Raw genomic sequence first — 27,035 nt, 5'->3', positions numbered from 1 at the left:
TCACATTAGTGAAATAAACATCAGTGAAACAAGACTCGTTTTTGCACGACTCGTTTAACCATTATGCAAATAATATCATAACTAGAATCAAGTACATATACAAAAAGAATTAACTCAGTTTTAGTTCCCAAACCTCTCATATTTTGATAATAAACATTAACCTGACTCATTCTCAGAGTGTTCTAATGTTGGAAGAAAATGGCAAGAGGAAGGCAGCCTTCCAATGATAGAGCAAAACATGCAACCCTTTGGCCACACATCAGGTTTGTTGACAAGTTCAAGAAATTCATCGTCCAAAGAAATATGAAACAAACTGTACGTCTGGTACCTGGTTTTCAGCCAAATGCACTTGACTGTCTTGTTACCAATGGGACCTACCAGAAGTCCCTGGATGTCGGATGCTGCTGCAGTAGGAGCCAAACAGGACATAAAAAGGGCTGTTGTTAATGAAGGTGGCGGCACGAATTTGGGAGAGCAGTCTTTGGCAGTACCAAACGCTTGCTGCAGCAGGTTCTTGTCTCACGGCTGAGCACGGTCGACCAGTGGCTGCTGCCAGTGCCTCAATGGCCTCCCGGCAACGTCTGCGAAAGACTGTCCTTCCACAGGGGAGGCCTCTTGCAGTGTGCGCCCACATAATGGCAGGAAATATCGGTCGAAACAGTGCCACATAGAAAAACCACCACTTCATGAAGGGACACATTTTCAACACGAAGCTTGCGCATTTCCGACACCGAGTTATTAATTTGAGCAGCCACTGAACAACTTTCGCGGGAACATTGGCAACATCAGACGCGATGACAGACAGTTGATCTGCTGGGGGCATGTCGCTGTCAACGACGATGCTCACTGCCATTGGATTTGGTTGAACATCTCGGTAGTGTGTACTAGAAGGGGCAGTGCAGTGGGCAGCACTCCCCGCGCGGCTCCGGCATTATCATCAATAGTGGCGGCATTGCAATCAACCACTCTTGAAAAGAAGTGGATTAAACACTCGCATCCACTGCAATGCACCTATATATGTTTGATGCACACCGGGGATGTTAGTCAGTTTTTACACCTTAAGCACTATGTTTATTTAGTCTGTATTATCTGCTTACAACCAGAAAATAAAATTTGTCGTGTTTCTTTGCCACAAATGCAATAGCGGCCTCTTAAATAACTATAGCACATCTGTCCTCACCACTGGAATCTAGTCACACTCTTGAAGACATGGGCACTTTTTATCGCGACTGAGTCCCATCGGATGAACTTTTTCAACATGCTAGAAAATCATCCCTTCAATGCATTCAGCAATCAGGATCGACCTTGTTTAGCTTAGAGAGCTTGAGGGCGCAGATGAGAGTCTATACGATCATGAGTGAGGAGATTTTGATCGTACATAATTTCAAGAGAGTGGCCGCGTAACAGGGGAATTAAACATAGCTAGTCTCTGCAACATTGAAAGTGTCTTAAGATGTTCACAACTTAAAATGCGAGCTATAACATTCACGAATTGAAAAGCAGCAGATATTCATAGAAAGCAAGCAAAACACCACCTAACAAGTGCTTTCTAGCCATGCAACAGGCAACCGCATTCCAGAGTGAGCTATTGCAGCGCCACCAGCGGTGTCAGGTGCCCCTATGTGTTGCTGCCTCTGCGCACTGCACTGCCCCTTTTTAGTTCACTGTAGTCCTGGTGACAAGACGGCTCATGACAGCACCCAGTGGTGGCCACGGCACCTACGCTACACTTTTCAACGCCATGCACAGTAGACACAGCAACTACGTGCGCCAAGTTGAAAACTGTGAAGAGCATTACCGTCGATTGCACTAAGCATGGCACCTGTGTTGGCAATGGCTTCTACAGGGTCTTTGAGCCCATCTATGATAACTTTAATTGGAGGGCAGTAGTTGTCCAAGAGACCTGCCAACATGATGGGAATAGGGCAAGATGGCTGTAGAAGTTGTTGTTGGTATCGCTTCTTTCCACAAATAGCAAAGAGGGATAGCAGTGTCTGCAGGACATATGCGCAACGTGCTCGAATGTCAGTTGACTGTTGTTGAAATTCCTCTGTGATGTAAGCTGGGGTGACAATGAAGAAGCACAATTTCCAAGCATCACTGAAGTTGCGGCTTAAGCTACTTCTCCATAGTGCAACAGACAGGCTCTTCAGACGATTCAGGGGCTAGTGTCTTTGAACTTCCTGGCTTTTAATGACATCAGTGAAAACAGATGATGTGAAAGCCTCTATGGCCTCCTCAGCAAAGGCGACATACACTTTCCACACAGTCTACCACCAAATGAAGCGTAACCCTAACAGGCATGGTCCAGCCTCCGGTTTTACTGTCTCCCAAAGAGACTTCTCTCGGTTCACTTTGTCTTCGTCCAACCAGAGCACCCGTCACCCCCTTTGTCCATTACAATATGCAAGATCATTTTACCTAAGTCAGTGGTGTAATCAACGTTGTGCCTAACTTCAGAGACCTGAAATGCGCCTTTGCTTTGCTTGAGCAGCTTATTCGAGTCGGTAGGCAGTAGAATCAGAACCTTTTCACTGGATCGTAGCCTTCTTTGTCGGCTCTTACAATAATAAAAAACCTATTTTTTCTGGGCTTTGCCAAACTACTCATGAGTGAGGTCACAGGAGTCTGTTCCAAAAATTCACAAGGTAGGTGTATGTTTGCACCTCATCCCTCAATGTTGTTCTTTGTCCGTAGCTCTTTCAAGGCGCTACAAGATTCACGCATGTGCCTGCTGCAACTCAAATGGTGAAAAGCTGTGACTTGCTTGTGACACGTTGTGATATGCGAAGGGCAGCATAGTAGTGATCCCATGAGACATTTGGCACATTTTTTTAGCATGGCGTTCAGTGTACCGTTGAATTTTTCAATCAAGTTGTTGCAAGTTAGTCAAAAGTTTCTGCAAGTTAGCTTTTTTGTGCAAAAATGGTGACCTGAGGTGCTGCAAGGAGCCTAGTAATTTTGCAGGTAACGAATCTACTTGAATTTGCATCTCAGGCAGTTTAATCAATCGTTTTCTGCAACTTTATTCACTATGAAACATTTCCTGACAATTCCACATCTTTTTCAGGTCACTAGACACGAGATGACAAAACTTGCTCTACCTGTCCAGCTCGCATCACCCAGCCCACAGCACATATTCATACACATCCTACCAATTGACTCCAACACCACCGGTGTAATATATACCATTTATCAAACTGCAATGTCTAGTGCCGGTATTATTTGTGGCAACACCCACATAGCCCACAAGCCAAAGAGCTGGCAGGATCGCCACAAAAAGGTTCACTCAAGCAATTGGTGTGCTCACCCAGGGCAGCAGTATGCACATGGAAGAGGTCCTCAGGCTGACCCGTTCTGCGGCCAAGAAGTGCAGGGAAGCTGTTGCACAGTGCCAAAAGCTCAGGATCACTGGCCGCAGCTGACAGTGGCCGCCACAAGAGCTTCCTCCCACAAGCGACCAGGGGACACCCACCAACCAACATGTCACTGTGCATGGTACAAAATACTAGCTCCAACAACTGCAATGGACACAACCACATATCAAGGGCAACAAATTACGTATTTGCCTTTTTTTTTACCAAAATATGCTATCATCTGCAGTTGCAGATGATGGAAGCAATTAACGCTCAAAACACAACGATAACTGCTAGCACAATTGTCAGTCATCCAAATTGGGTCAAATGTGTTGGCTACTTATACATGACTCACAATACATTATCCATAATTGCTGGTGCTTGCATTCTATAATGTACACCAGTATTCACTTTGTGTACACAATCTGATTAGATAAGATTCTTTCAATATAGAATCAGTAACAACATTCAAGCAAGTTTCAACTTAAGCCGAGCGATGACATTGTAACAGTGGTTGCCGGGTGAAGAATGGTCATGAGGAAAGGATAAAAAATCATCCCAATATACGAGCGAAGAATTCATCCAACTGTAAGCGTGGCGCTTGAAAGCCTACGATGCACTTCACAAGCATTGCAGAAATTTGACCTTGACAGGTCACCAGGAAGCTGCTCAAAGGTTTCGGACCTCTTGGGGACAACAGCGTAGAAACGGGCAACCAGAAAATCCCACGACTACAACTTTGCGTCAAACGTTTCCTAGAGCACCATTTAAAGAGCTTGCTTGTAGATGATAAGTTTTTAGTGCAATGCTCTGAGGATTGACCTCTGTTTAGCACATCCTCAGTGTTCTTTACCGATTCATACCATTCCATTCTGCACAAACTGCTTGATGCTGTTCATGGCAAAATAACAAAGGAGACAGCTTTTTAAAACCGAACAGGCACTTTTAACAAAATTTTTCATGCACTTTTATGGTTTCATTTCTAATCAACAGCTTTTTGTCATGAAGCACAATTTTATGTACAACGCTCCAGTATAGAATGAATATTGGTCACTTTGTCGGACATAATTTTATCAGCTTTTTGGCAAACGCACTCCAAAGTCACATTGCTAACAACCAAGTTAAGAGAACTTATTGATATGTAGATACCTACCAAGATTGTGCTTCATAGGATGTCGATACCTACCTTGCTGTTCTTAATATGCCTACTGGACCAGAGCATGCAATGTTATTGACATGGCCAACCTCTTTCACAGCCTTTTATGTGGCCTTCATTTCACATTCAACTTTTTGTAAAGATAACCAGATTCCATTCACGGATTTAACGAGATCTGGGCCAACTCAACACGTGTGCTACTCAAAACAATGCACACTCTGCTGGCGTATGTAAGTGCTTGTCCAAAACGAGGGTCCACCTGCTGGCATGTGAGTACCTTCTTTGGAGTCTCGATGCCCAAGTTTGCCCCAGCCCACCTGTCCTTATTCCCAACGCGTGCATAGTCCAGAAATGAAACTGCAACAAGAATGAGTGACACTGAGGTGATGTTGGTGCATTATCACACAACATTAGGTGGCTGAAAGATACGATTTGAATGCTGTTTTCATTGCACACTGCAAATCGTCGTAGGTTGCTCCCTCACATGAGGAAGAATGAGGGTAACCAAGGGTCTCAGTTTTAGCGAGAACCACGGCTTTATTGTCAGCTATATGGTTGTCGTGGAAACCTGACACATTGGCCCACTTCAAGTATATCACACCGTATATCATTGTACTACGTCAGCTTGCAGCTTTGTGAAGGACACAAAAACAGGTACGTCCTTGTCTGCCACTATCCTATCAATGAGTTTACGCATAAATGTCGCTCCAGAGTAGACGGCGCTTGTCGAAGGGCGCCTCCCATTTTCGAGCAGACAGCCACGCGCATTCCTTGGACCCAATCGTCCTGGTATTATTCCCATGATACAAAAAGACAAAAAATGCGATTTGTACCATGAATGCTTCAAACGAATTTGAGCCGTCATGCGCTTGACATGTGCGCTTCGAGACACTGCATACACGCGCGAGCGCGCATACACGCCACACAGCCAACGCCTCGTGGGTCGTAGTCTGAAAACGTTTCTCACCCCTTCAGTGCAGTACCACTACAGTATCACCAAGCGGGCAGAACCCGCAGCACTTCTCAACGTAGCTTCCAGCATCGATTATCCAACTTCCAACAAACTCTGGCATTTGCACGCGATGTTTTGCTACAGTTTTACCATTGGTTTCACGCGAGACGTTTATTTGAGGAATTGCCAGCCGTTTGTGCGCAGGCGTGAGGAAGAGCGGGCGCGAGAGAGAAAATTTGGGGGCTTTTGCTCCTTGAACATATCACTCCGCCTAGGCACTAAAAAGGAGGTTTGTAGGCGTATGTACCTAGGCAATGCCTCCTTTACTAGATGCCTGCCGCGTCGCTAGTCTTCCCATTGGAGCGGAGGTTCCCGTAGTTCAGGGTAGTCGCAGAGAGACGGCGCTCACAGCCGACCCACTTCCTGTTGCGGAGGAAATGACGATTACTAGGCTGGCGCGCGCTCGACCAATCGCTTGACGAGAGATTGTGAGTCCTGCCTCCGGGACTGCAACAGACGCCGCTAAAATCTCGGAGGCTGAGCTACATGATTTAGGTTTCCAGTGGCCACCGCAGCTAGCGCTCGCAGCCGACCCGGGTTAACCCGGGTGGGAAGAGTAAAGAGGAGAGGGGCCGGAACCAGCTTCTCGGGTCACGCGGCAGGCATAGGCCACGCACCACGACCTACTGCAACTGCAGACGTGCACAGATATCCGTCTTCTATGGGAGCAGCTTGCGCCCACCGCTTGCGCCGTAGGTGGCGCTTTTATAACCTGTTCGTCTGCTACGCGGTGGGCGGCTGTGCGGCGTTGTAATTAGTACGGCAGCTGTGGTGTTGTAACGAACTGCTTGTCTAGTTGATGATTTTTGATAACACAGTGACAGTGATGTCACAAGGCTTTGATCGGTCACCTGGCTTCAAAAGTTGACTGCCCGAACCTACAAAAAGTCGGAACGTGTAGTCCCCTGCTCTAAATATCGTTAAATAGCCGCTCCTATCGCCTTTTTCAAGCATATTATTATAAATCACATTGCTTATAGAGTTCGCAAAGTACACAACAGTTTCATTGTATACGTTGTAAAATTCGTTTCAGCGCTCTTTAGCAACTTGAAGCCACCGTAATGTTCGACGACAGAACGATTACCACTCATTTTAACTCTTAAGAGTTGTCCGTGAAAGCGTCGTGAGTTCAAAAAGTGAATTACGCACACAGCTTCACTGCGTACTTATATTAAGCCCCACCGTTATGCTGCCGCCTTACAACGCAGGAAACCTAGCTTTACAGTTTGAAAAGAGTTCCGTGACACGATTTAAGACCTGCAGTGCAGCACGCTTTAAAGCACTGGCATCATTTTTGCAAGCTTTCTACTGAGCTAGACATCCAACGACATTAAAAACAAGATATGCTCATGTACCTTTCCTTGAAACTAAATTGATCAACCTATTGCACATATCGGGCGGAGGAAGCCTAATTACTCGTGAATACTTTTACTATACTTTTACCACATCATCTTCCTTTCACTACGGCTCCCAGCAGTAAATCCTAATGTCATCTATGACATTAGGCTGTCTGTGATAAACTAAAAAAAGCTAGAATATTCTATGAATCCTTTTAAACAATTTTTCCAGACTCTTAAGGAGGCTAGGAAATGGAAATTTATGCCGTCGATCTAGCATTGCAGCGGCCACCTATGCTCGTTGTTTACATTTCTTGCACCGCTCATCCTCTTCTAGTTTCACTATTCAAACGCAAAGCATTCGCAAATATGTCTTCTTTTGTACATTTGTGACTTTATTCATTTACCGCCCATACAAGCGCTTTGTGCCTGCCGAAATGGCAAGACAAGCGCTGAACAGATCGCAGAAGCAGACAGCGAACGGGTTATAACTACCGCCACTCTGCTAAGAACGTTCTTTCCCTAGCGGCAAAAGAGGCGAACTAGACCAGGCGTGCTGGCGGAGGGAGATCTGTGCAGGTCTGGAGTTCCAGTAGGTCGTCTTTTTCTAGTAGCGTAGAGCACCACCTACTGAACCACATACCTGCACAGATCTCCCTCCTCCAGCACGCCTGGTCTAGTTCGCCCTTTTGGCCGCTGGGGAAAGAACGTACGAGCAGAGTGGCGCTAATTATAACCTGTTCGCTGTCGTCTGCTTCTGCGATCTGTTCAGCGCTCAATTGTCTTGCCATTTCGGCTGGCACAAAGCGCTTGTATTGGCGGTAAATGAATGTATTCACAAATATACAAAAGAAGACACATTTGCGAATGGTTTGCGTTTGTATAGTGAAACTAGAAGAGGATGAACGGTGCAAGAAATGTAAACAACGAGCATAGGTGGCCGCTGCAATGCTAGATCAACGGCATAAATTTCCCTTTGCTAGCCTCTTTAAGAGACTGGAAAAATTGTTTAAAAAGATTCATAGGATAATCTAGCTTTCTTTAGTTGATTACAGACAGCCTAATGTCGTAGATGACATTAGGATTTACTGCTGTGTGCCGTAGTGAAAGGAAGATGATCTGGTAAAAGTATAGTAAAATTATTCACTAGTAAGTCCTCCGCCCGATATGTGCAATAGGCTGATTGATTCTGTTTCAAGGGAAGGTGAGCATATCTTGTTTTTAATATCGTTGGATGTCTAGCTCAGTAGAAAGCTTGGAAAAAATTAAGCGATCCCAGTGCTTTAAAACGTGCTGCAGTGAAGGCCTTAAAAATCGTGTCACGGAACTCTTTTCAAACTGTCAAGCTAGCTTTTCCGCGTAGTACGGCGGCAGCATAACGGTGGTGCTGCAGATACGTGCGCAGTGAAGCTGTGTGCGTAATTCACTTTTTGAACTTGTGACGCGTTCACGGACAACTTTTAAGAGTTAAAATGAGTGGTAATCGTTCTGTCGTCGAACATTACGGTGGCTTCAAGTTTCTAAAGAGCGCAGACTCGAATTTTACAACGTGTACAATGAAACCGTTGGGTACGTTGCGAACTCTATACACAATGCGATTTATTATAATCTCCTTGAAAAAGGCAGTGGGAGCGGCTATTTAACGCCATTTTAGTAGCGGACTACACGCTCCGACATTTTTTTATGTTGGGGCAGTCAACTTTTGGAGCCAAGTTATTATTTATTTATTGATTGATTTATTTAACCATACTGCAGAACTATTCTTTTGCCCTAGCAGGCGGGGCATTTTCGGAATGACAAACAGTGAATAACAGCTATACATTCTAAACAGCAAATGGGGCAAAAGCAACCGCGCTAACACATTGAAGCAGTTTTTAACAAAACAAAAAAAAACAAAAAACAGACAGAATACCCAGACAACGCAAAGACATCCTGAGGTTGTCCGCAGGATGTGGAATCGCGGATATTTGAACATCCTCAGGCCATCCTAAAATGTCCTCAACTGATCCTACTTGGATCCATTTGTCCATCCAAAGAACGTACTGTGAACATTCTTTGGACATAATGCCAGGATCATCTCTGGACCATTCCAGTACCTTTCCAGGATGTGCCTATGCACATTTAAATAAGCCGTGAATGTGATTACATACTGGTGCTGTACAATGGAATTACATGTGTAAATGTCACTGCCGACCCAAATCCATTTCTTTCCCCAAATCGCATACTGTGAACATTCTTTTGACATTCTGCCAGGACCATCTCCGGACCACTAAGGCATGTTTCCAAGACGTGCTCACGTCCACTGCTAAAGAATCCATGAATGTGATTATATGGTGGTGTTATACCATGGAATCATTCGTGTAAATATCACTGCTGACCTACTCTTTAAATATCTCATGTACACATCACAACGCAATGCGTAACATACTTCTTTTTGCAAAAAGAAAGGCTCGCAAAAGCTTAAATATAAAATTTATTATAAAAAACATGAATACATAAGGCATCACTCTTAATGCGCGAAAATATTGTCTTCCTGCTACAGCAATGCAAAAATGAGTAATAAACTGTAACTGACTAAAAATGACTAGAAAATGAGGAATTAAAATACAATCTTTAAATATTAAAGAACGGAAAAGTAAAAATGGGTATTATAATGACGAAATTATCATTAAAACAGCAAAATGTGGAAAAAAAGTCCTCCGTGCTGTGGTTGAAACATGCTGCACTTCAGTGAGGCCTGCGTTGTCACTCCAGCAGCTCTAGAAAAGACACACAATGAATCACAGATTCAACTTCTCTGTCTTACTTTTACAAGAGAAACAAGGGAAGCAAGTGAAAAGACATGCCAGTAACTTAACTTGGCAATTCAAGGTGTACTCTTCAATTAAAAGGGAGATTTCAGAAATTAACTCTCAATGAGGAGGAAGTAAAGGCATATACCTTCGTGAGAGAAGGTAAGGCGTGGAGATACAAAACACAAGAGAACCAGACAACACAAGTGCCGTTTGAGTTTTCTGGTTCTCTTCTGGTGTGTTCATGTCTATGCCTTACCTTCTGTCACAACGAACCCCTACCAAACTAACTAGTTCAACTTTCTGTAGTTCTAAGCATATACCATACTTATTCGATTATAAGGTGAGGGTGCAGTTGGGGCACCCAAGAAAAAAAAAACTACTATGAACAATAATATAAGGTGACATACAGTAGCCGACGAATTATTGAGACCCGTCAGCATTCGCTAGAAATACTAAAAAGCACAGCGCCTCATCTTACTCCTGAGGTGTCGGCGGTGAAAGTTAGCAGAATAAACTGAATGACCAGTTGGAATTATATGCGGATGTTGCCTTATGGTGTGGTATCCTAGCAGTGTGGTGCGTGCTGCCACAGAAGCCATATTTGAAGGAGAAATTCATGTAAACCCACACTTCATCTTCATTATTAAATTTTATTTTCAAATACTAAGTATGGAATGTACGCACAGAATACTATACTGGCTTACCTGCCAAAGCTTATTAGTTGCTACACCTCTCGCTGATGTCTAAAATTAGGATCACCAGAGATGTGGCACCGCTACCGCCATATTGAATAAGTCACTTAATCTATCAGCGTCGCATATAAGGTAAGGGGTAACTTCTAGACTGAGGATTTCAGAAAAAATGCCCCGCCTTCTCCTCGAATAAATACGGCAAGTGGACACTTCACGCAAATAAAAGAGTACCAGCATAAAAAAACCTGTAGCCTGGATGCTTATCCCACTAAATAATGTTAAACTGCCCAACATAATCATGTTTCAGATTGTATTTTTAAGCACTTATCAGATCAGCTGCAGGAAAACCTTTGAATTATATGTAATAGTTAAATGTTATTAGGTGGAAACCTAAATTTAATAATTACGAGAACCTATCAGAACAAATACTCACCTGTGACTTTTTCAGACTGTTTGTTATTCTTTCTAAGCTTCTCCCCAGCGTGTCTGAGCCACGTTTTTACAACGTCCTCAACTTCACTTCTTTTTACAGTTTCAAATGTGCATTTAACACTTTCTGCAACAATAAGGAGATGCTCTGTAGTTATCTTGACAGTCAGTCATGGCATAAAAGAGAGCAGGGTCGTAACAGAAAGGGTAACAAAAGATGAGTGGCTTGCAGTTTAGTTTACACAATTTAATGCTGTATATTAGCTGTCAATAAAAATATTCCAGAATATACATTTAATTCAGTTATGTTACTTATCTGGCCATGATGGGAGGCAAAGGTTTATGAGCAAGCCAGTGATGAAATATTTTATATAGCAAGAGCAAATAGTGTCGGCTTAATAGTGGAGAAAGATTCAAACTTCACAACTTGCATGTTTCAGACATGTGGCTAGAAACCACACATGGCCTTTGAAGGTGTTGTGTGCACCCAGTGTAGCCCTCCTGATTATATAATCAGCCAACAGGTAGCACTTGTTCAATTTATATTACGCATGATGCACCTATGCGGTTCTTCACAGAAAGTGGCTCAATCGTACACATGCCCTCTTTAATGTGAGCTTATTTGGTATTCAGGCAGTGTGCACACGCAGTTCTTGTCGAGACAAAATTAAAAAATGATTATAAGTCAATAGCAGAAGTACTCCTTAAAGGTGTAAGGCGTTGAAGGGCCATAGAAAACTATCCTGGTGCACCACAGCAACCTGCTGATAGCTACATTATGTGTGTAGTTTAACGCTAGAAGTCCATTTCCCTGCAGGGTGAAGGGGAAGAAACTTGCCAAAAGCAGAAACAGGATACTGAAGTGTACTTACTATATATCAAGTCGCAGGTTGTCAACGACAAGAACTTCTTCTTTCCTTTTTGTCCGAGCCAACTATATTGAACAGCCACTTCCTGGGTCATCAGGGCTTCAAGAATGCGACGCGTAGACAAACTAACATTTCTTCCTCCTAAGGCAGCGAGTTCCCGTACCTGGAATTTACAAGGTTTTACACCATTACAGGAATACTAACATTTCAAAGAACACTAAGCAATTTTTTATAGCAGGTGAATTTTCAAGCCACCCACTGAGTGAAAGCGAGTTTCAGGCTGCAGTGCAAGGTTCAATAAAACATGATTGCAGATTTTAAAGCATAAAGAATCCTAAACAAGATTTACATCTTATACCAAACATGCTACAAGTTTCTAGCATGGCACTATGTTTTCATCGGTGTTTTATACCTCAGAGGTCAGCGCTTAGTATCTCACAAAAAAGTTCAATGCAATTCCAAATGACAGGCAAAGTAGTAGTCTTGTTTTATTTCATTTATGCACTTAAGCACTACAATGGCACTGCAAAAACCTTTAACATCATTGCTATACCCTCTTCAGTCTGTCCACACCCATGGACAACTTTCATCCTTCTCATAAATAAACCGGAAGTGATAGGCTAATATATTTGGTTTAATGGAAAACCGAGTGCAGGTGGCAGCATATGTCAAGCGTGTAATCCTTTTGTAGCAACCAGCTTTTCAGAGGATTGAAACTTTGTACATTATGTACTGCTGTACCATCAATGAAAAAAATTACGAATGTGCAGTACATTTTAAATGCCACTAGATATGTAGTCATGCAAATACATAGTGGCATGTAGAAGCTTTCTAGTGGTAATGCCACTAGAAAACTGTAGAAATGGGCTCATTGTCCACGCACACGAGTTGCTGATATGAGTAATTGCTCACACCATCTGTTCAAGGAAACAGCCATTTTCAGGTTTGAAAAAGACCAGTTGACATAAATACTGACTTTGAAAGGTACTGTGTTATGCTGGATCTGAGGAATATACAAGTACACTGTTCACAAAATTAGTCCCTTAAGATATGGCTATTATACATTACATTTTGTTTTTAAGTGCAAAAAGTCAGGTACATTTCACGCTTGTATATTTTCATTATTTATTCCCCGTGATGTTATGTAATATGTAACCCCCTATGTAATGCCTGTAAAAGGGCCTTTGGGTACATGAAGAAAAAAAAAGTTTTTCTACCTGGAATTAAGAACTGCAGCGCACATAAAACCTTCTACATATACAAGCAAGGATACTTGCTTATTTCATACACAGAAACCTGGAAAAGTTTACCGTGAGATATGTCAGTCAACCTCACGCTTATCAAATTCGTGTATAACAATACTCCACTAAAAACACTTACCAACTTTGACTTCATTGCATCACTTTCTGAGAGGCCTTGATCAAACAGTTCGAACTCCGTGATGTCACAAAATGGTTTTTCTAACAAATCTGCTTCAGGCTGCAGTTGGTCACAAAGCTTTGCTTTTATTACGTCTAGTTGGCTTCCCAGGTGCTCGACTCTCAAGATTACCGTTTGTAGAAGCCTGATGACCTGCTTAATGCCTGAAATTCACGAAGAAAATGTGTGAGGACACTCTGGCTGATCAGTTAATATTCATGCAGTTGTCAGGTTTCGTTTGGTTTGTTTAGTGTGATGCAGTCCTTCATTGATAAACAAATAACTAGCTCGTAGCCAACTGTCAAAATCAGTTGACTGGTGTGGAACTTCAGCACAGTATAGTCACCCATCCTCCATTCTTGCCAAGCCCACAAGAGTGGTTGTTTTTCTATTAAAAGAGCATCAATAAAAAAATAGAATTTAATAAGCTTCTTTAGTGCCCCTTTGCTATATTGAGTTCATTGGTTGGGCTCTGGGAACCCAAAAACATTGCTCTGCCAAGCATTCTGTCCACTTTTAGTCAAAACCCGCACAGTGGTGGCACTACATCTATAAGCTATGCGAGAAACAGTGTCAAAAGGTACCACAGGCAAGTTTTTTTCATAGGGAAATCCGATTAAATTTGCCAAACCATTTTCCTTACTGAAATGCAGCAAATATTTCAATCAGGAATTGCCGTGCTGCCAATTATAATGACAGCATGTGTAAAAAGAGTTGGTACTGTATTGTTAAAGTGGCAGTGCCAATCATGTTTCGTGTTAACATCATGAAAAATGAGGAAAGGCTCTGATGTTACATCGGTGTCACACGGCCACTTTTTATTATGACTTGAGCCCGATCCTGATAGAAATTCTCAACCACAATTGACTCCCTCCCGCAACATTGCAGGAAGGAGCCAATCACAACCAAGAAATTCGGTAATGATGGAAAGTGTGCTGTGCAACACTACCATTACTGCACACAATGCAGTCCAAATCATTTCTGGTTATTGCACAGCTCCTCTGCCCAAAGTAAACCAAAAGGGAGTAAACTTCCTGCTTGGGCATCTGGTCTACATTGCGACTTTATCGCATCAAACAAAATATGTTGACGTTCATACACTAGTCAATAAGCAGCAGTCAACAAGTTAACGGAGTACACAAATGGTGCTCTAGGCCATAGTAACATTAATCCGAGCCCCAAAGAGCAACTGGCTCCCTTAAGAGGAAGCTTAGCTCGAAGGCTCCTATCTAAATACCTGGGAAAGGAGAAATTGATTTTCTCGGAAACCACTGCACCAAATTTGATGAGGTTTGTTACATCGAAAAGAAAAAGGATCTAGTGACTGTTGCGAATTTTTATTTGTCGTCAATTTGTTAAATAAAAATTGGCAAAAAACGCAAATTCTCAGAAATGAAACTATGATGTTTTTTGTAACTCAGAAATAAAAAATGATATCACAGTTGTTTATTGAACCTAATAGTCCATCTAAAGTGGAAAAAATTTCGAAGCAACAAATTCATATATTTACACATGGAAAGCAATGATGAACATTGTTGTGTATAGGGGGCGCTGTCAATTATATCAAGTGTATATAAGCGATTGCCATCGGAATAAAGGCAGTTCCGTGGTTCCCCGTCAATGCATCGTCTTGTCTTATCAGTTGGCGCTTCGCGTCACAACAATCTGGCGCAGTCGGCGAAGCTAGCGAGCTAGCGACGAACTGTTTTCCCTTACCTGGCTCCGTGCTGTTCCAAGGGGCGTCACCTACGAAATGGCAGCGTACGGACTACCACCGTTACCGCCTTTCCTGGAGACTCCTGGAGATGCGACAATTCCATGGGAGCAGTGGCGCGATGATTTCACAAATTTTCTTGAAGCGACGGGGATGGACGCGCAACCGCCGCTACGGAAAAAGGCCATTCTGCTGCAATGTCTTGGTGTCGAGGGACGCCGTGTTTTTCGCACATTGGGCCCAGAGCCGGCACGAACGTCAGACACGACAAAAGCCGGGCCGGAGACAAGCAAAACAGCAGGAAAAGACGGGACGGAGGCAAGTGAAGGGGATAGTTACACGGAGGCGTTGAGCCTATTGGAGCGGCAGTTCTCAAGCACCGTTAACGTACTGGTCGAGCGACGTCGATTCACGTTACGTCGGCAACTGCCGAACGAGCCGATACGAGAGTACGTCACTGCTCTCCGACAGTTAGCAAAGACGTGCGACTTCGGGCAATTCTTGGAAGCGGCTCTACGAGACAGGGTTGTTGACGGAGTACGGAGCACTGAGTTGCGACAGAAATTGCTCGTGAAGGGGTCACAACTGACGCTCGCAGAGGCAGTGGAAATGCTACAGACGTACGAGCAGGCAGCGGAGGGGGCTGCGATCTATGACCAAGGGTCGTCACAAACGGACATAGTGCAGCATGTATCTCAAGGCAAAAGTCCAGACAGCGACGCGGCAATGACGCCGGTGCGCAAGTGTTACCGGTGCGGCTCTACAAGGCACCTAGCTAATTCACAGGAATGCAAAGCACGGGGGAAACGTTGTTCCCAGTGCCACAGAATGGGACATTTTCGAGCGGTCTGTGGCAGGTCGGCAGAGCGGGACGTGCGGACGGTCCGAAACGACGGCGCTAGCGAAGAGGACGTGCTCACTGTACTGGCGGTCAGACAAGTGGAACGAAGGACTTTGGTCGTAGACGTCGTTATTGAGAACGAGCCACTTCAGTTGCTGGTAGATACTGGGTCGTCGGTGTCTATTTTGCCAGACCACGTTTATCGAGCCAAGTTCGCCAACAGCTTTCCTTTGACTGCGGCTTCAGCGACGCTGCGGGATTTTTCACAGAAGAAAATTCCGGTCTTGGGATGGTTCACAGCCAGAGTTGTACGCGGGAACAACTCGGCTTGCCTTCGATTTTACGTTGTTCCCCAAGGCATGGCATTACTAGGACTGGATGGGGTTCACCAGCTGCAATTGCACATCATCGGTTCTACACTGGAGTGTTTGCAAGTCACGGTCAGCCCCCAGTCGCTTCCTCCTGAATTATGTGAGTTTTCCTTTCTTTTCGCTGATAAGTTGGGATTAGCGAAAAACTTCGTACATTCTGTGAAGCGGCGTACAGATGTAAAACCAGTAGCAGCGAAGGTTCGACGTTTGCCGCTGACGCTGCGAGAGAAGGTAGCGGCTGAACTGGCAAGATTATTGGATGCAGGCATTATAGAAAAGGTCAGTGCTGCGGAATGGGTGTCTCCTATAGTGGTTGTGCAGAAGAAGGATGGAACTATTCGTCTATGCGTCGATTTACGCGAGCCGAACAAAGCAGTAGTCATTGATGGATTCCCTTTGCCGCACACTGAAGAACTGTTGCATGCGCTGAGCGGAGCAGCATGGTTCTCGAAACTGGATCTTGCTGCAGCCTACCATCAAGTGGAATTAGCCGAAGATAGTCGCGAATTAACGACGTTTATTACGCACGAAGGCTTATTTAGGTTCCGCAGAGTGTGTTTTGGCCTCGCATCGGCACCAGCCGCGTTTCAGCGAATGATGCAAGAAATCTTGAAAGGCTGCAAGGGCGTGTTGTTTTATATCGACGACATCATAGTCTTTGGAAAGACTAAGAACGAGCACAACCGTAACCTTCGCGAGGTATTGCATCGGATCGCTGAGGCGGGGCTGCAGCTAAATCAGAAATGCTTGTTCGCTGTCAAGGAGCTCTCCTTTTTGGGTCATCGTGTGAGTGCAAGTGGTCTTGCCCCACTCAAGTCAAAGGTGGATGCTGTGATTAAAGCACAAACGCCTGCCGATGTAGTCTCGCTGCGGTCTTTCCTTGGGCTCGTAGGCTATTACTCACATTTTCTTCCCAATTATGCAGAGGTGGTGGAGCCGCTGCGACGACTTCTTCGTAAAGGACAGAAGTTCGTGTGGGATCAGAGCACTGAGGAGAGCTTTTGCAGGATCAAGGAGATGCTGTCATCATGCGGCGTGGTGGCTATGTTCAATGAGTCTTTGCCTGTACAAGTGACCACTGACGCCTCGGCATATGGACTGGGAGCTGTGCTCCAGCAGGTAGTCGACGGAGAAGTACGTACAGTGGCATTCGCTTCGAGGACACTAACTCCTACAGAACGCAAGTACTCTACCGGGGAACGAGAGGCGCTGGCATGTTTATGGGCTTGCGAACATTGGCACGTTTATCTGTGGGGCCGCAGGTTTGTCTTACGAACTGATCATCAGGCTTTGGTGACACTGCTGTCCACAAACGGGGTTGGAAGACGCCCACTGCGTATTGAACGCTGGTGTGCTAGACTTTTGCGATACAACTTCACTGTGCAGTACACAAAGGGGAACACCAATGTCGTTGCGGATGCACTTTCTAGGTTACCTTTGACCTCTGCAGAGGACGAACCGGTGGAGGAAGTAGTTGCTGTGGTTTCCAGCATGATCACTAAGAGTGAGTTGCAAGCAGAAACAGCTGATGATTCATTATTAAATGAGGTGGCGCAGCATGTTACGTCCAGATGGCCGGAAAAGGGCTGTTTAGCTGGAAATTTAAGGTCTTTTTTTCGTATAAAAGAAGAGCTGTCGGTGATAGACGGGCTACTGTTTCGCGCGGAACGCGTCGTTCCCCCATCGACACTCACTTCCAGGCTGGTCATGATGGCACATGAATCACATCCAGGCATTGTAAGGACCAAACAACGGTTAAGGGAACAGTACTGGTGGCCCGGAATGGACAGGGATGTGGAATCGCTGGTTAGCAATTGTGCTATCTGCAAAGCATCAGATAAATCGGCAAAAACCGTAATGGCCCCATTGGAGCCAGTAAAGTGGCCCGAGAAGCCGTGGGAAAAGCTGGGAATCGACATCGTTGGGCCGATGGAGCGTGCCCCTCCGGAGTGCAGGTTTGCAATCACTATTATTGATTACCACAGCAAGTGGCCCGAGGTGGCATTTGTGTCCACAATCACTGCGCAGGCAGTAGTGAAAGTGCTTTTGGAACTTTTTGCGAGAGAAGGGTACCCGAAAAGCATTGTGACTGACAATGGGCGTCAGTTTATGTCGACATGTTTTGAGCAGTTTTTACGAGATCGGGGAATCCAGCATTGTGTTGCAACATTGTATTACCCGCAATGCAATGGTCAGATTGAGAGGTTCAACCGCGTTCTCAAGGAATATATTCAGGTCGCGGCATTGGAACGAAGACCACTGAAGGAGGCAATCTGGGACTACCTGGGTGTTTACAGGGCCACCCCACATGCAACTACAGGAGCGTCACCGGCTTACCTACTGCATGGAAGAAGACCCAGAACAAGATTGGATGTTGTTGGCCTCCCAGAAAGGGAATTTTTCGAGGAACCGCGTGCCGCCATGGAAAAGTTGAAACAGCGCGTTAAGGAGCAGCAACAACGAACAAAAAAGTACACCGATGAAAAACGAGGTGCCAGAGCGTCTACCATTGAGCCAGGAGACTTCTTAAAAATAAAGCAAGGCGGACCAAAGACGAAACACAGGTTTTCTTTGCCGATCCAGGTGAAGAGACGAGTGGGCACGAATTCGTTTTTGCTGGCAAACGGTACGAAATGGAACGCATCAAAACTAACAGTAATTGGTAAAGTTGGGACAGGACAGGCACTAGCTGACGCGGTTACAGCGCAACGCAGTGCGGCCTCGGGGTTTTCCTGCGATCTGGATCTTCACATAGGGAAGATGGCGGAGCAAAATACCCCTACCGCCGACGAGAATCAATCTGAAATGGTGCCATCAGAAGACATCCAGGGAAGCGCCAGCCATTCTGACGGTGCACAGCCCACAGTAACGGAGTCTATTCTAGAGGTTCCCGATCAGCAAGACAATTCTCGATCGCAATTGGCCACAACCACAGCACCATCTCGCACCAGGCCGGAACGAACAAGAAGAGTGCCAGCACGATATCAAGACTACGAGCTTACCTGACTGTAAGAACGTCGTTCGTTTCATGTGATGTGAAGTGAGTGCGCGAAAGTGGATTGATTTTATTTCCTTTCTTTTTTTTGTTAATGAGGGGGAATGTGTTGTGTATAGGGGGCGCTGTCAATTATATCAAGTGTATATAAGCGATTGCCATCGGAATAAAGGCAGTTCCGTGGTTCCCCGTCAATGCATCGTCTTGTCTTATCAGTTGGCGCTTCGCGTCACAACAAACATCTAGAAAAATAATCTATTGATGTAGCTCAAGTTTCCTTAAAGGTTGTGCAGGGCCTTCCTAGAGCATCTAGATCGTGGTTTGCATCACTGTCTTGCTTACAATTTGCTCCATTCACTCTGAATGCATGACTCTAGACAACTTGGAAGATTACTCAATCACATGAAACCTCTGGCTTAATATGAATTCTTAAATGCTTACCATCATCTGAAATAGGTGCAACAGACTGACTTGAATGCCACTTCTCATTGTTGCACTGTGTATTTCCCATTTGGCTTGCTCCTTCGCACGACAAAAAAAGAAAAATACATAATCATGTTAACCAGCAGGCCTTTAAGGTGTTACTGCTGAGTAGTGCTTGTGAAAGGAAGCCAGTTATGTTACAAGACAACGTTTTGCACATTTTGGCTACAACTTCAAGAGGTTCTGTAAGAAAGAAAACAGACAATGCTAGATTACATACTTTTCATCAAAGAGTGAGCTGTGAACGATCTTTTAACGCCTGATGATTCTTGCATTGCATCTTGTTCACCTCCAGACTCAGCCTCAGCCTCAGATTCTGAAGTCTCGCTAGCACACATTTGTGCACATTGCACTGCGCCTTGATCACCTAAAAAAAGGAGAGGAAACACACCGACTCATGTGCCGACTCATGTGAATGACTGACAAGCATCAAATAATGTAGCAAGCAAATCATAAGGAAAATCAGTAAAGATAACTTATTCGACCATCATCAAGAAAGTACACAAAGTACAAGAGCTTGTGTCTAAGACTAAAAAAAATGTAACTGGGGTTTTGCATGCCACATCTGTGACGTGGTTTTGGAGAACACCGTAGCGAGGGATTCCAAGTTAATGTTGACAACATGGTGCTCTTATGATGCACCAGAAAGCCACCGAAGCCAGGGTGAAACCTGTGACCTCGTGCTGAGCAGCACAATGCTACAGCCACTGAGCTACCATGACAGGTTGTCTCTAACACTGACTGATAAGTTTTAGTGTTCTAAAGAAACTGGAAGTGCCAAAGCAAAGGGCTCTTGTAAACAAAAAAAAGTCAGTGTCCAGAAATAAGACACTGGTTGACAATCCTCAGTCAATCTTGTCTCAATTTTACTTTGTACATCAAAATGCACGGCCGTTAAAATGCCATTAGAAAATGCTTTATGTTACACTTTTGCAACAACAGCTTCAGGTACAAGCCATAGTGGAAACATGCCCTGTCAATTATTTATATGCTCCATCCTATGCTGACTGTTTTTCTATAACATGCTATGCTACCAGTAGATTTGCAAAGATTATTGTGCCATTGCCAGACATCACCTTGGAGCAGTTGCTTCTCAATATTCAATTTTTTGCAATGACAGCATTCTTAACATGCATTCCTTATATTATCAAAAGGCACAGACTTACTGCAAACATTGGGATCATTAGCCTTAGATGTTGATGCATGTGATGACTGCTTGTGAATACGTCTCCCATCCCTCTTCTGTGCTTCTAAAATTGAAAAAAACGACATTGAAAGGATTCGAGAAACAAGCTACAATTCCTTAGTGTACCAACCACATGCAATGTGATTTCAAAGCTCAGATGCCGCCAGTTTCTAGTGAAAGCAGAGAGCTTCATTTTACAGAGCTGTATAAAAATTTACAATGTAGAGGTGAATTTGCAAAATGGCAGGTCACTGCCCACCTGCCAGGGAAACCCACATGTGTTTTCTTTGAAGGTGCAGGCCTACTTAGCATATTAATGGGAAAAATTATGTGGCATAGAAAAATTAATACGAGGAATATAGTGAACAAAGCTTGCTAGTGTGAAAAACAAATAGTAAAGATACTTTTCATCATAGAGGGCGGTGGAAGTGGTAGTCGCTGCACACTTTCCGGACTTGAGCTAAGGGCTCTTCGTTGCTTTTTTCTTTTGCCCCGTCCCAGGTCCACTTCACTCCCCAAGTCTGACCCATCTTCAGCTTGCTTGAGCTTTTGTCACGCTGCATCATATGTTCCTACGGAAAGTGAAAAATAATAATGAGCATAAATTCAAGCATTGCCCCAATTATTCAACTGAATGTAATTTTAGATAAGTTTTCTAACAATGTTACGAGATCTAGAGTTACCATGCAACCTTAAGCAAATTGTTGCGCCATTGCGTATATGAGCTTTCATTTCTGAATGAAAAAGTGATTGTCACCTAGTAAGCATGTAAAATCTACAGTTGTGCCACCAAAGAAGATCCTTCTAAAGTTACTTTTTAGTTCAGAGATGTGTGCACACATTGCAATTTCAAGTACATTGCCAAAATGAACATGATTACTATGTTATGAGACATGCTACAAAAGAATTAGAAGAGAAATATAAAACTTACTGAATGTGTCTATGGGTACACATGGCACGACTTGCCAGTTGGAGGATGGAGAGGCTCCACATTTTGCTAAATACGAAACATTCTTGGAATCCTGTGGCCACAAGCAGACATCGCCATGCAGTCACTTGGTATGTACAAGAGCCACAGAGTTGCCTTCCTCTGGAAACTTGACGACTGCATATTGATCACCTTAAAGAAAAACAATATACCTATTGTACAATTCTACATACAGGAGTTTCTTCATCATTTACATTTTCAGATGCACAAGAGGAAATACAACCAGCTTCTTTTTGAATGGAACTCGCATGCATTTTTCCGAGACCCATGTCAGAGGCCAACACCGCAGCAAAGAAGGCTTGGACACAATCAATATTCCCAGTGCTGATGAGGGGCAGGGTGTCAAATATACGTCATCTTTCTTCAGGAACTTCCTTCCAATTATGTATGGCATACCTTGCGCATTATGGGCAAAGTTCTCCACCACAACTACACTTCCATCAAGGAGCTTGCAGCAGTTATTCCTCCTACTAGTGTCTAAGACAATTCCTTCCGGAAACATCACTTTTTTGAACTGTGGCCCTTGGCAAAGAGGCACAAGAGGGCCATCTTGATGTTGTACAGTGAGCAGAGGGAAACTGCTTACAGTCATTTTTTTCTGCACTGAAGCTTCTTTGTTTCAGCAATTCTGTTTGACAGTTGCTCCAGTGGGTGCTGCGGCTTTCTCAGAAGCTTCTTGATGGTGCGCATGTGGCTCTCAAATGGAAATGCACTCCATGAGTCCAGTGGCCCCAAATGTCTTGCATCATCTGCAAGGTGGCATAGCCCATGTACATTATGGGATACACGGTGCTGCCCATATATTTCTGCAAAGCCTCTAACAAATAACTTCAAAAGCTCCTCAGCATAGTCAAGCTCGGCAGCTACAGCGCTTTGTGATGCAAGTATGGTTATTGCTACATGAAGACACAGAAAGTTTTCATACATCCCTTGTGGCACTACAGAAAACAACACCAGTGGCCCACTATAGAACAAAAAAAACCTGAATTCTGTTGCTTTCCAGCGATCTATGTCATGTAGACCTCTTGGACGTCGATTGAAGTCAGATGGTACAAAAAGAGAAAGCTCTGTTTGCTTGGCTGAAATTCGATTTTGTGCAGAAGCCCCTTGTCTAATCTGCTTGGGACCTCGAAACCACAACAGAAGCAGTTTTCGCATGACTCCTAGACACACAAGATGCATATAATCCAGTGGCACGTCTTTGACCAAGTCAAGTGGCAACTCCTCAAGAACTGTATTGCCAACATGGTGTTGCTCTTGAAATTGGCCTCGAAATGTGGTGTTAGTGCGCAGATTCCCACTTTTTTCCGGAAAGCACACTCTCCCTTCACTGTAGAGGCCTTTCACAGTGCATTTTGTACAGCTGTAGTACCCAGTGTGGTTTCTTACACTCAGGATAAATGCTCGTGCAGGTGCATCGCAGATGATGGCATTTATTCTGATAGGTATAACCTGTGCACCAAAACAGATGCCAGAGCTAATGATTCCCTTAACTTCATCAACAAACTGACGGAGAAACTCATTTGCAAAGACACTCAAAGACATCCAAAGACACTCAAAGAAACTCAAACTCAAAGACACTCAAAGAAACTCAAAGACACCCACAACAAAAGGGTCATGAGATTCGATTTTCTTTACATGACAAAGTATTGTCCAAAATTGTTTTCTCGAGCTCTTTGCCAGAGGGAGCACATCAACGTGAAAATTGAGAGCAAGCTCCAATGGTACAGTCGCGGTCAAAAATACGCGGCCCACGGCTCCAGTCGGCGGAGCGGCCGCGAGCCGCACCGCGGCGCTCGCGTCGGCGCTGCGAGAGTTTGCGCTCTGACGACAGGTATCTCCCTCGCTCTCGGGCGGATACGTAACACGGTTGATAAAGTTCAAGTGCATCGTTCAGCTGTTTCGAGATAGCGAGGGAGATACCTGTCGTCAGAGCGCAAACTCTCGCAGCGCCGACGCGAGCGCCGCGGTGCGGCTCGCGGCCGCTCCGCCGACTGGAGCCGTGGGCCGCGTATTTTTGACCGCGACTGTACATCCTTTGCTATTTCTAGCAGTTCACGAAGAGGTTGCACGATACCAAAGTGGCAGTACCGCCCTCCAGCTATGTTGACTATGTTTAATGACTTTCTGGGCGTTTCTAGCAGCGTTCTTGCTGATCGTGGAAGACAAGAAAAACATTCATGACCACGCAAGATTCTCAAAAGGGCAGTAACTGAGCTGTGGGAACAGCCGTACTGAATGGCCCATGCTTGTAATTGGTCGCTTAACGGCGCGACATCGTCTACCTCAGGTTGCTCTTCTTGATGCACATTCGTTTGCTTCATTTGCTCCTGCAGGCACTCAGAATCCGAACTACTGCTGCAGAACACGGCGTCGTGCTCGATGCTGGGCCGCTCACGTTGGTCGGATTCTGATGCAACATCGCTGAACAATGAGCTCCCACTAGCAGCGTCAAGTTGATTGCGCCAAGTGCCTTCTCCAGAGCCAGATGGGTGCACATTATTCTCCTCGCTATTAGTTCCAGTTTGCGATGGATTTAGGATCATAAAGAATTCATCTACTCTTCGGTTCCTCAAGCGGCGAAACCATCGGTCACTCGCCGACATGGTGCACAACGGTACAGTACTTGGCGCTAAGCGTGAACAAGTAGTCGTCTCTAGAATACCGCAACAAACTACTCCCCTTAAGGTTTTTATTTCACTAACAAATAAAATGCACTCACCTCCTTTTTCCGATTCCGAGGGCATGCCTCCGAGGAACAAAATACCACAACGGAGGCCGCTGCAAACTGCTGCGGTAAATACAGAAAACGCGCGAAACGCTGACGTCTGACTGGCCTTCTGCTTGGACATGACTTGACTTTGTTGCATGCACAACGTTGCCAGCATTAGCCAATCTCAAAGGCCTTGTTTTTATGCACAACAAGTGCCGGAACCCTCCGAGATTCCCTTTTGTTGAGAGCCTGCACTAGTCTGCGCCATGTGTACCGGTTCTTCGTGCAAGCAAGCCACTGAAGCACAGCCTAGAAAAATATGAGAAAAAGGATGTTTGGGAGCGAAAAAAACGTAAGGGAAACTCCCCTGAGAAATTATTGGACAGTAAGTAATCATTGTATGGTATATACAACTTTGAAAAAAAAACAGCAGTTGGCAACCAACACACGTACGGCTCCCGCGGGGTTGTGTTACTCCGCCTGCCAATGTGACCTTTTCAAAATGGCGTCGTGCTTAATACCTCCAGAGCGTCTGCTGTTCTTAAAGAGGCTTATTCATCGGAGGAAGCGATAAGGTGTGCAACAGACATGAACAAATTATATCAAGTCTGAGCATTTCAATCCTCAAAAGTCTGCGGTACAGTTCATTTTACTGCTGACCCCGTTTTACTCATGAGATTTCACTGCCGACTTAAACTTGACAATAAATAGTTGCTGCGAAGCATGTGTTTTATTTCAGCTCAATAAAAAATTTAGTTTTCACCATTCCACTATAGCAGACGAGTGAAAACGTCCAAAATTACGCGCTTATAATTTAGTTTTTTTGATTACCATCTCATTTAGGTAACAGGGAAAGTTTGAAGTACGAACTATTTGCAGCCTCGTGGAGGAACAGTGGCTAGCGGTTATGAGGGCGTGGGATCAGTCTTTTTCTGGGGCGTCCAATCAAGCTTGCTACCTACATTTTAGTATAAGTTTCAGCATTCTTGCCTTGGAAATTTGCATAGGTTTAAGCCTGCTGCAGCTAAACTGTGGGTTTTCGAGGTATTGCACTACCACCGAAATCGGCCACTCACCTCCGCTGCCTTGGTCGGCCTGGTATTGCGCTAACACCGGGTTCAGCCCACGTATGGCGCGTTACGTTACCCCATGTATTCCTACGGAGCGCGTAGATATGTGTTAAAGACGAACAGATAGGCGGATTTCGGGGGAAGCTTAGCCGAAGAATGCCTACAGCATCAAAAGAGGTGCAGTTCGCCATTTTCCACGCAGCGGCTAAGCAGCAAGGGCGGATCGATGTTCCACCTGCACCCGCCTAGCGCACGTCTAGAGGCTACAGACACCATCTATATCAGATGTACGCTTATATATATATATATGTGTGTATATTATTAATTAAAGATTTATTCAACTGCCTTATTCTTAATTCCAAGACAGATTTATGCCGGCATGCACATTTCATGGCATAGACACAGAACACCTGGCATAGATACGATGGTTAGCATACATATCGTTCGTTGCCGCAGGCATGAACTTCTGTCACTATCACTAATTGACAATGAATATGCTATATATATATAATTCATTTATAATTTTCTGGTTAATAATGTAGGCTCTTTTCAGGACTTCCAGAGGACGTCCTATCACGCACATTTTCGGGATAAAAATGTAGGCTCTTTTCAGGACTTCCAGAGAACGTCCTATCACGCACATTTTCGGGATAAAAATGTAGGCTCTTTTCGGGACTTCCTGAGGATATGTTCTATAAGGTACATTTTCTGGAACAAGATACCAGGTCGTGCTAGGGATGTCCTCAGTTCGTCCGCTACGGGATGAGGACATTTTGACCATTTCAGGACATCCTGAGGATGTTTTGTGTTGTCTGGGTAGAACTAAACCAGCAGCAAATACCTACATTTATACAATTGCAAACATCTATTGCTCACAAAAGAAACGTTCTAGTTCTGCCGAAAAGTCTTCGGTCTTGGTAACACTTGGCGGCAACTCATTCCACTCTTTAACTGTTCTAGGGAAGAAACTGTATTTGTAGAAATTAGTTTTCGCAAAAATAAGTCTCAGTGAGTTCTGCGGTGTGCCTTGTTTTCCTAGTAGCAGCAGGTTGAACAATTGATACAGAGAGGGCGGTTTTTCCGGTCATTATGAAGTTACAAAAGTCTGTTTATTTTTCTACGTATCTCCAAAGTTTTAATGTTATTACGTTTCATCAGAGACGATGGTGAATTCGTCCTTCTATATTTTCCGAATATAAACCGTACAGCCTTTCTTTGAATACCCTCAAGTTTAATTATATCCTTCTTAACATGTCGGTACCACAGCGCAGACGCGTACTCTAACTTCGACCTGACACACGCGTTGTAAGCTAGAAGCCGAACACTTACAGGGGCATTTCTAAGTTTCCTCTTAAGAAAACATAGCTTTTGAAAAGCTGACGCACAGATGTCTGAAATGTGCACACCCCATGAAAGATAACTGGTAAGAGTTACCCCCGAGTACTTACATTACCGATCAAAGTTACCGATCAAAGCCTTGTAACATCACTGTCACTGTGTTAGCAAAAATCATCAACTAGAGAAGCAGTTCGTCGCAATACAACAGCTGTCGTACTACTTACAACGCCGCACAACCACCCACCACGTAGCAGACGAACAGGTTATAATA

General features: G+C 44.4%; 2 protein-coding genes across 7 annotated transcripts in view; both read right to left on the bottom strand.

Annotated features, from left to right (window-relative positions):
- Positions 1-5,676, bottom strand: part of mtTFB2 (mitochondrial transcription factor B2) — a 221,260-nt gene extending 215,584 nt beyond the window's left edge. For 2 of the 3 annotated variants that reach the window (XM_065424246.1, XM_065424248.1), the window contains exons 1-2: positions 5,346-5,465; positions 3,311-3,489 (exon numbers count right to left, since the gene is read on the bottom strand). In XM_065424246.1, the coding sequence (XP_065280318.1) occupies positions 3,311-3,489; positions 5,346-5,377 (211 nt within the window). In that variant the 5' untranslated portion in view covers positions 5,378-5,465. The other variant, XM_065424247.1, reaches the window with a different exon arrangement.
- A 3,640-nt stretch (positions 5,677-9,316) lies between these two features.
- Positions 9,317-25,576, bottom strand: LOC135895963 (uncharacterized). Of its 4 annotated transcripts, none has more exons than XM_065424232.2 (11): positions 25,433-25,487; positions 24,366-24,665; positions 22,230-22,392; positions 21,587-21,775; positions 20,636-21,227; positions 19,690-19,836; positions 19,428-19,508; positions 13,027-13,229; positions 11,650-11,809; positions 10,782-10,904; positions 9,317-9,620 (listed from the first exon to the last, which is right to left on the bottom strand). In XM_065424232.2, the coding sequence occupies exons 5-11, from the start codon at positions 20,739-20,741 to the stop codon at positions 9,607-9,609; spliced, it is 834 nt and encodes a 277-aa protein (XP_065280304.1). In that variant the 5' UTR covers positions 20,742-21,227; positions 21,587-21,775; positions 22,230-22,392; positions 24,366-24,665; positions 25,433-25,487; the 3' UTR covers positions 9,317-9,606. The 4 variants fall into 4 exon arrangements, with proteins under 4 accessions (XP_065280304.1, XP_065280306.1, XP_065280303.1 ...); XM_065424234.2 differs by lacking the exon at positions 22,230-22,392 and having other exon boundaries at positions 20,636-20,719; positions 21,060-21,227; positions 25,433-25,484; XM_065424231.2 differs by lacking the exon at positions 22,230-22,392.
- Between the last annotated feature and the right edge of the window lie 1,459 nt (positions 25,577-27,035).

The sequence above is a fragment of the Dermacentor albipictus genome, chromosome 7 (assembly GCF_038994185.2).
Source record: "Dermacentor albipictus isolate Rhodes 1998 colony chromosome 7, USDA_Dalb.pri_finalv2, whole genome shotgun sequence".
In the NCBI taxonomy this organism is placed as follows: Eukaryota; Metazoa; Arthropoda; class Arachnida; order Ixodida; family Ixodidae; genus Dermacentor; species Dermacentor albipictus.
The sequence above is the reverse complement of the archived record's forward strand: the minus strand, read 5'-3'. Positions and strand labels throughout refer to the sequence as shown.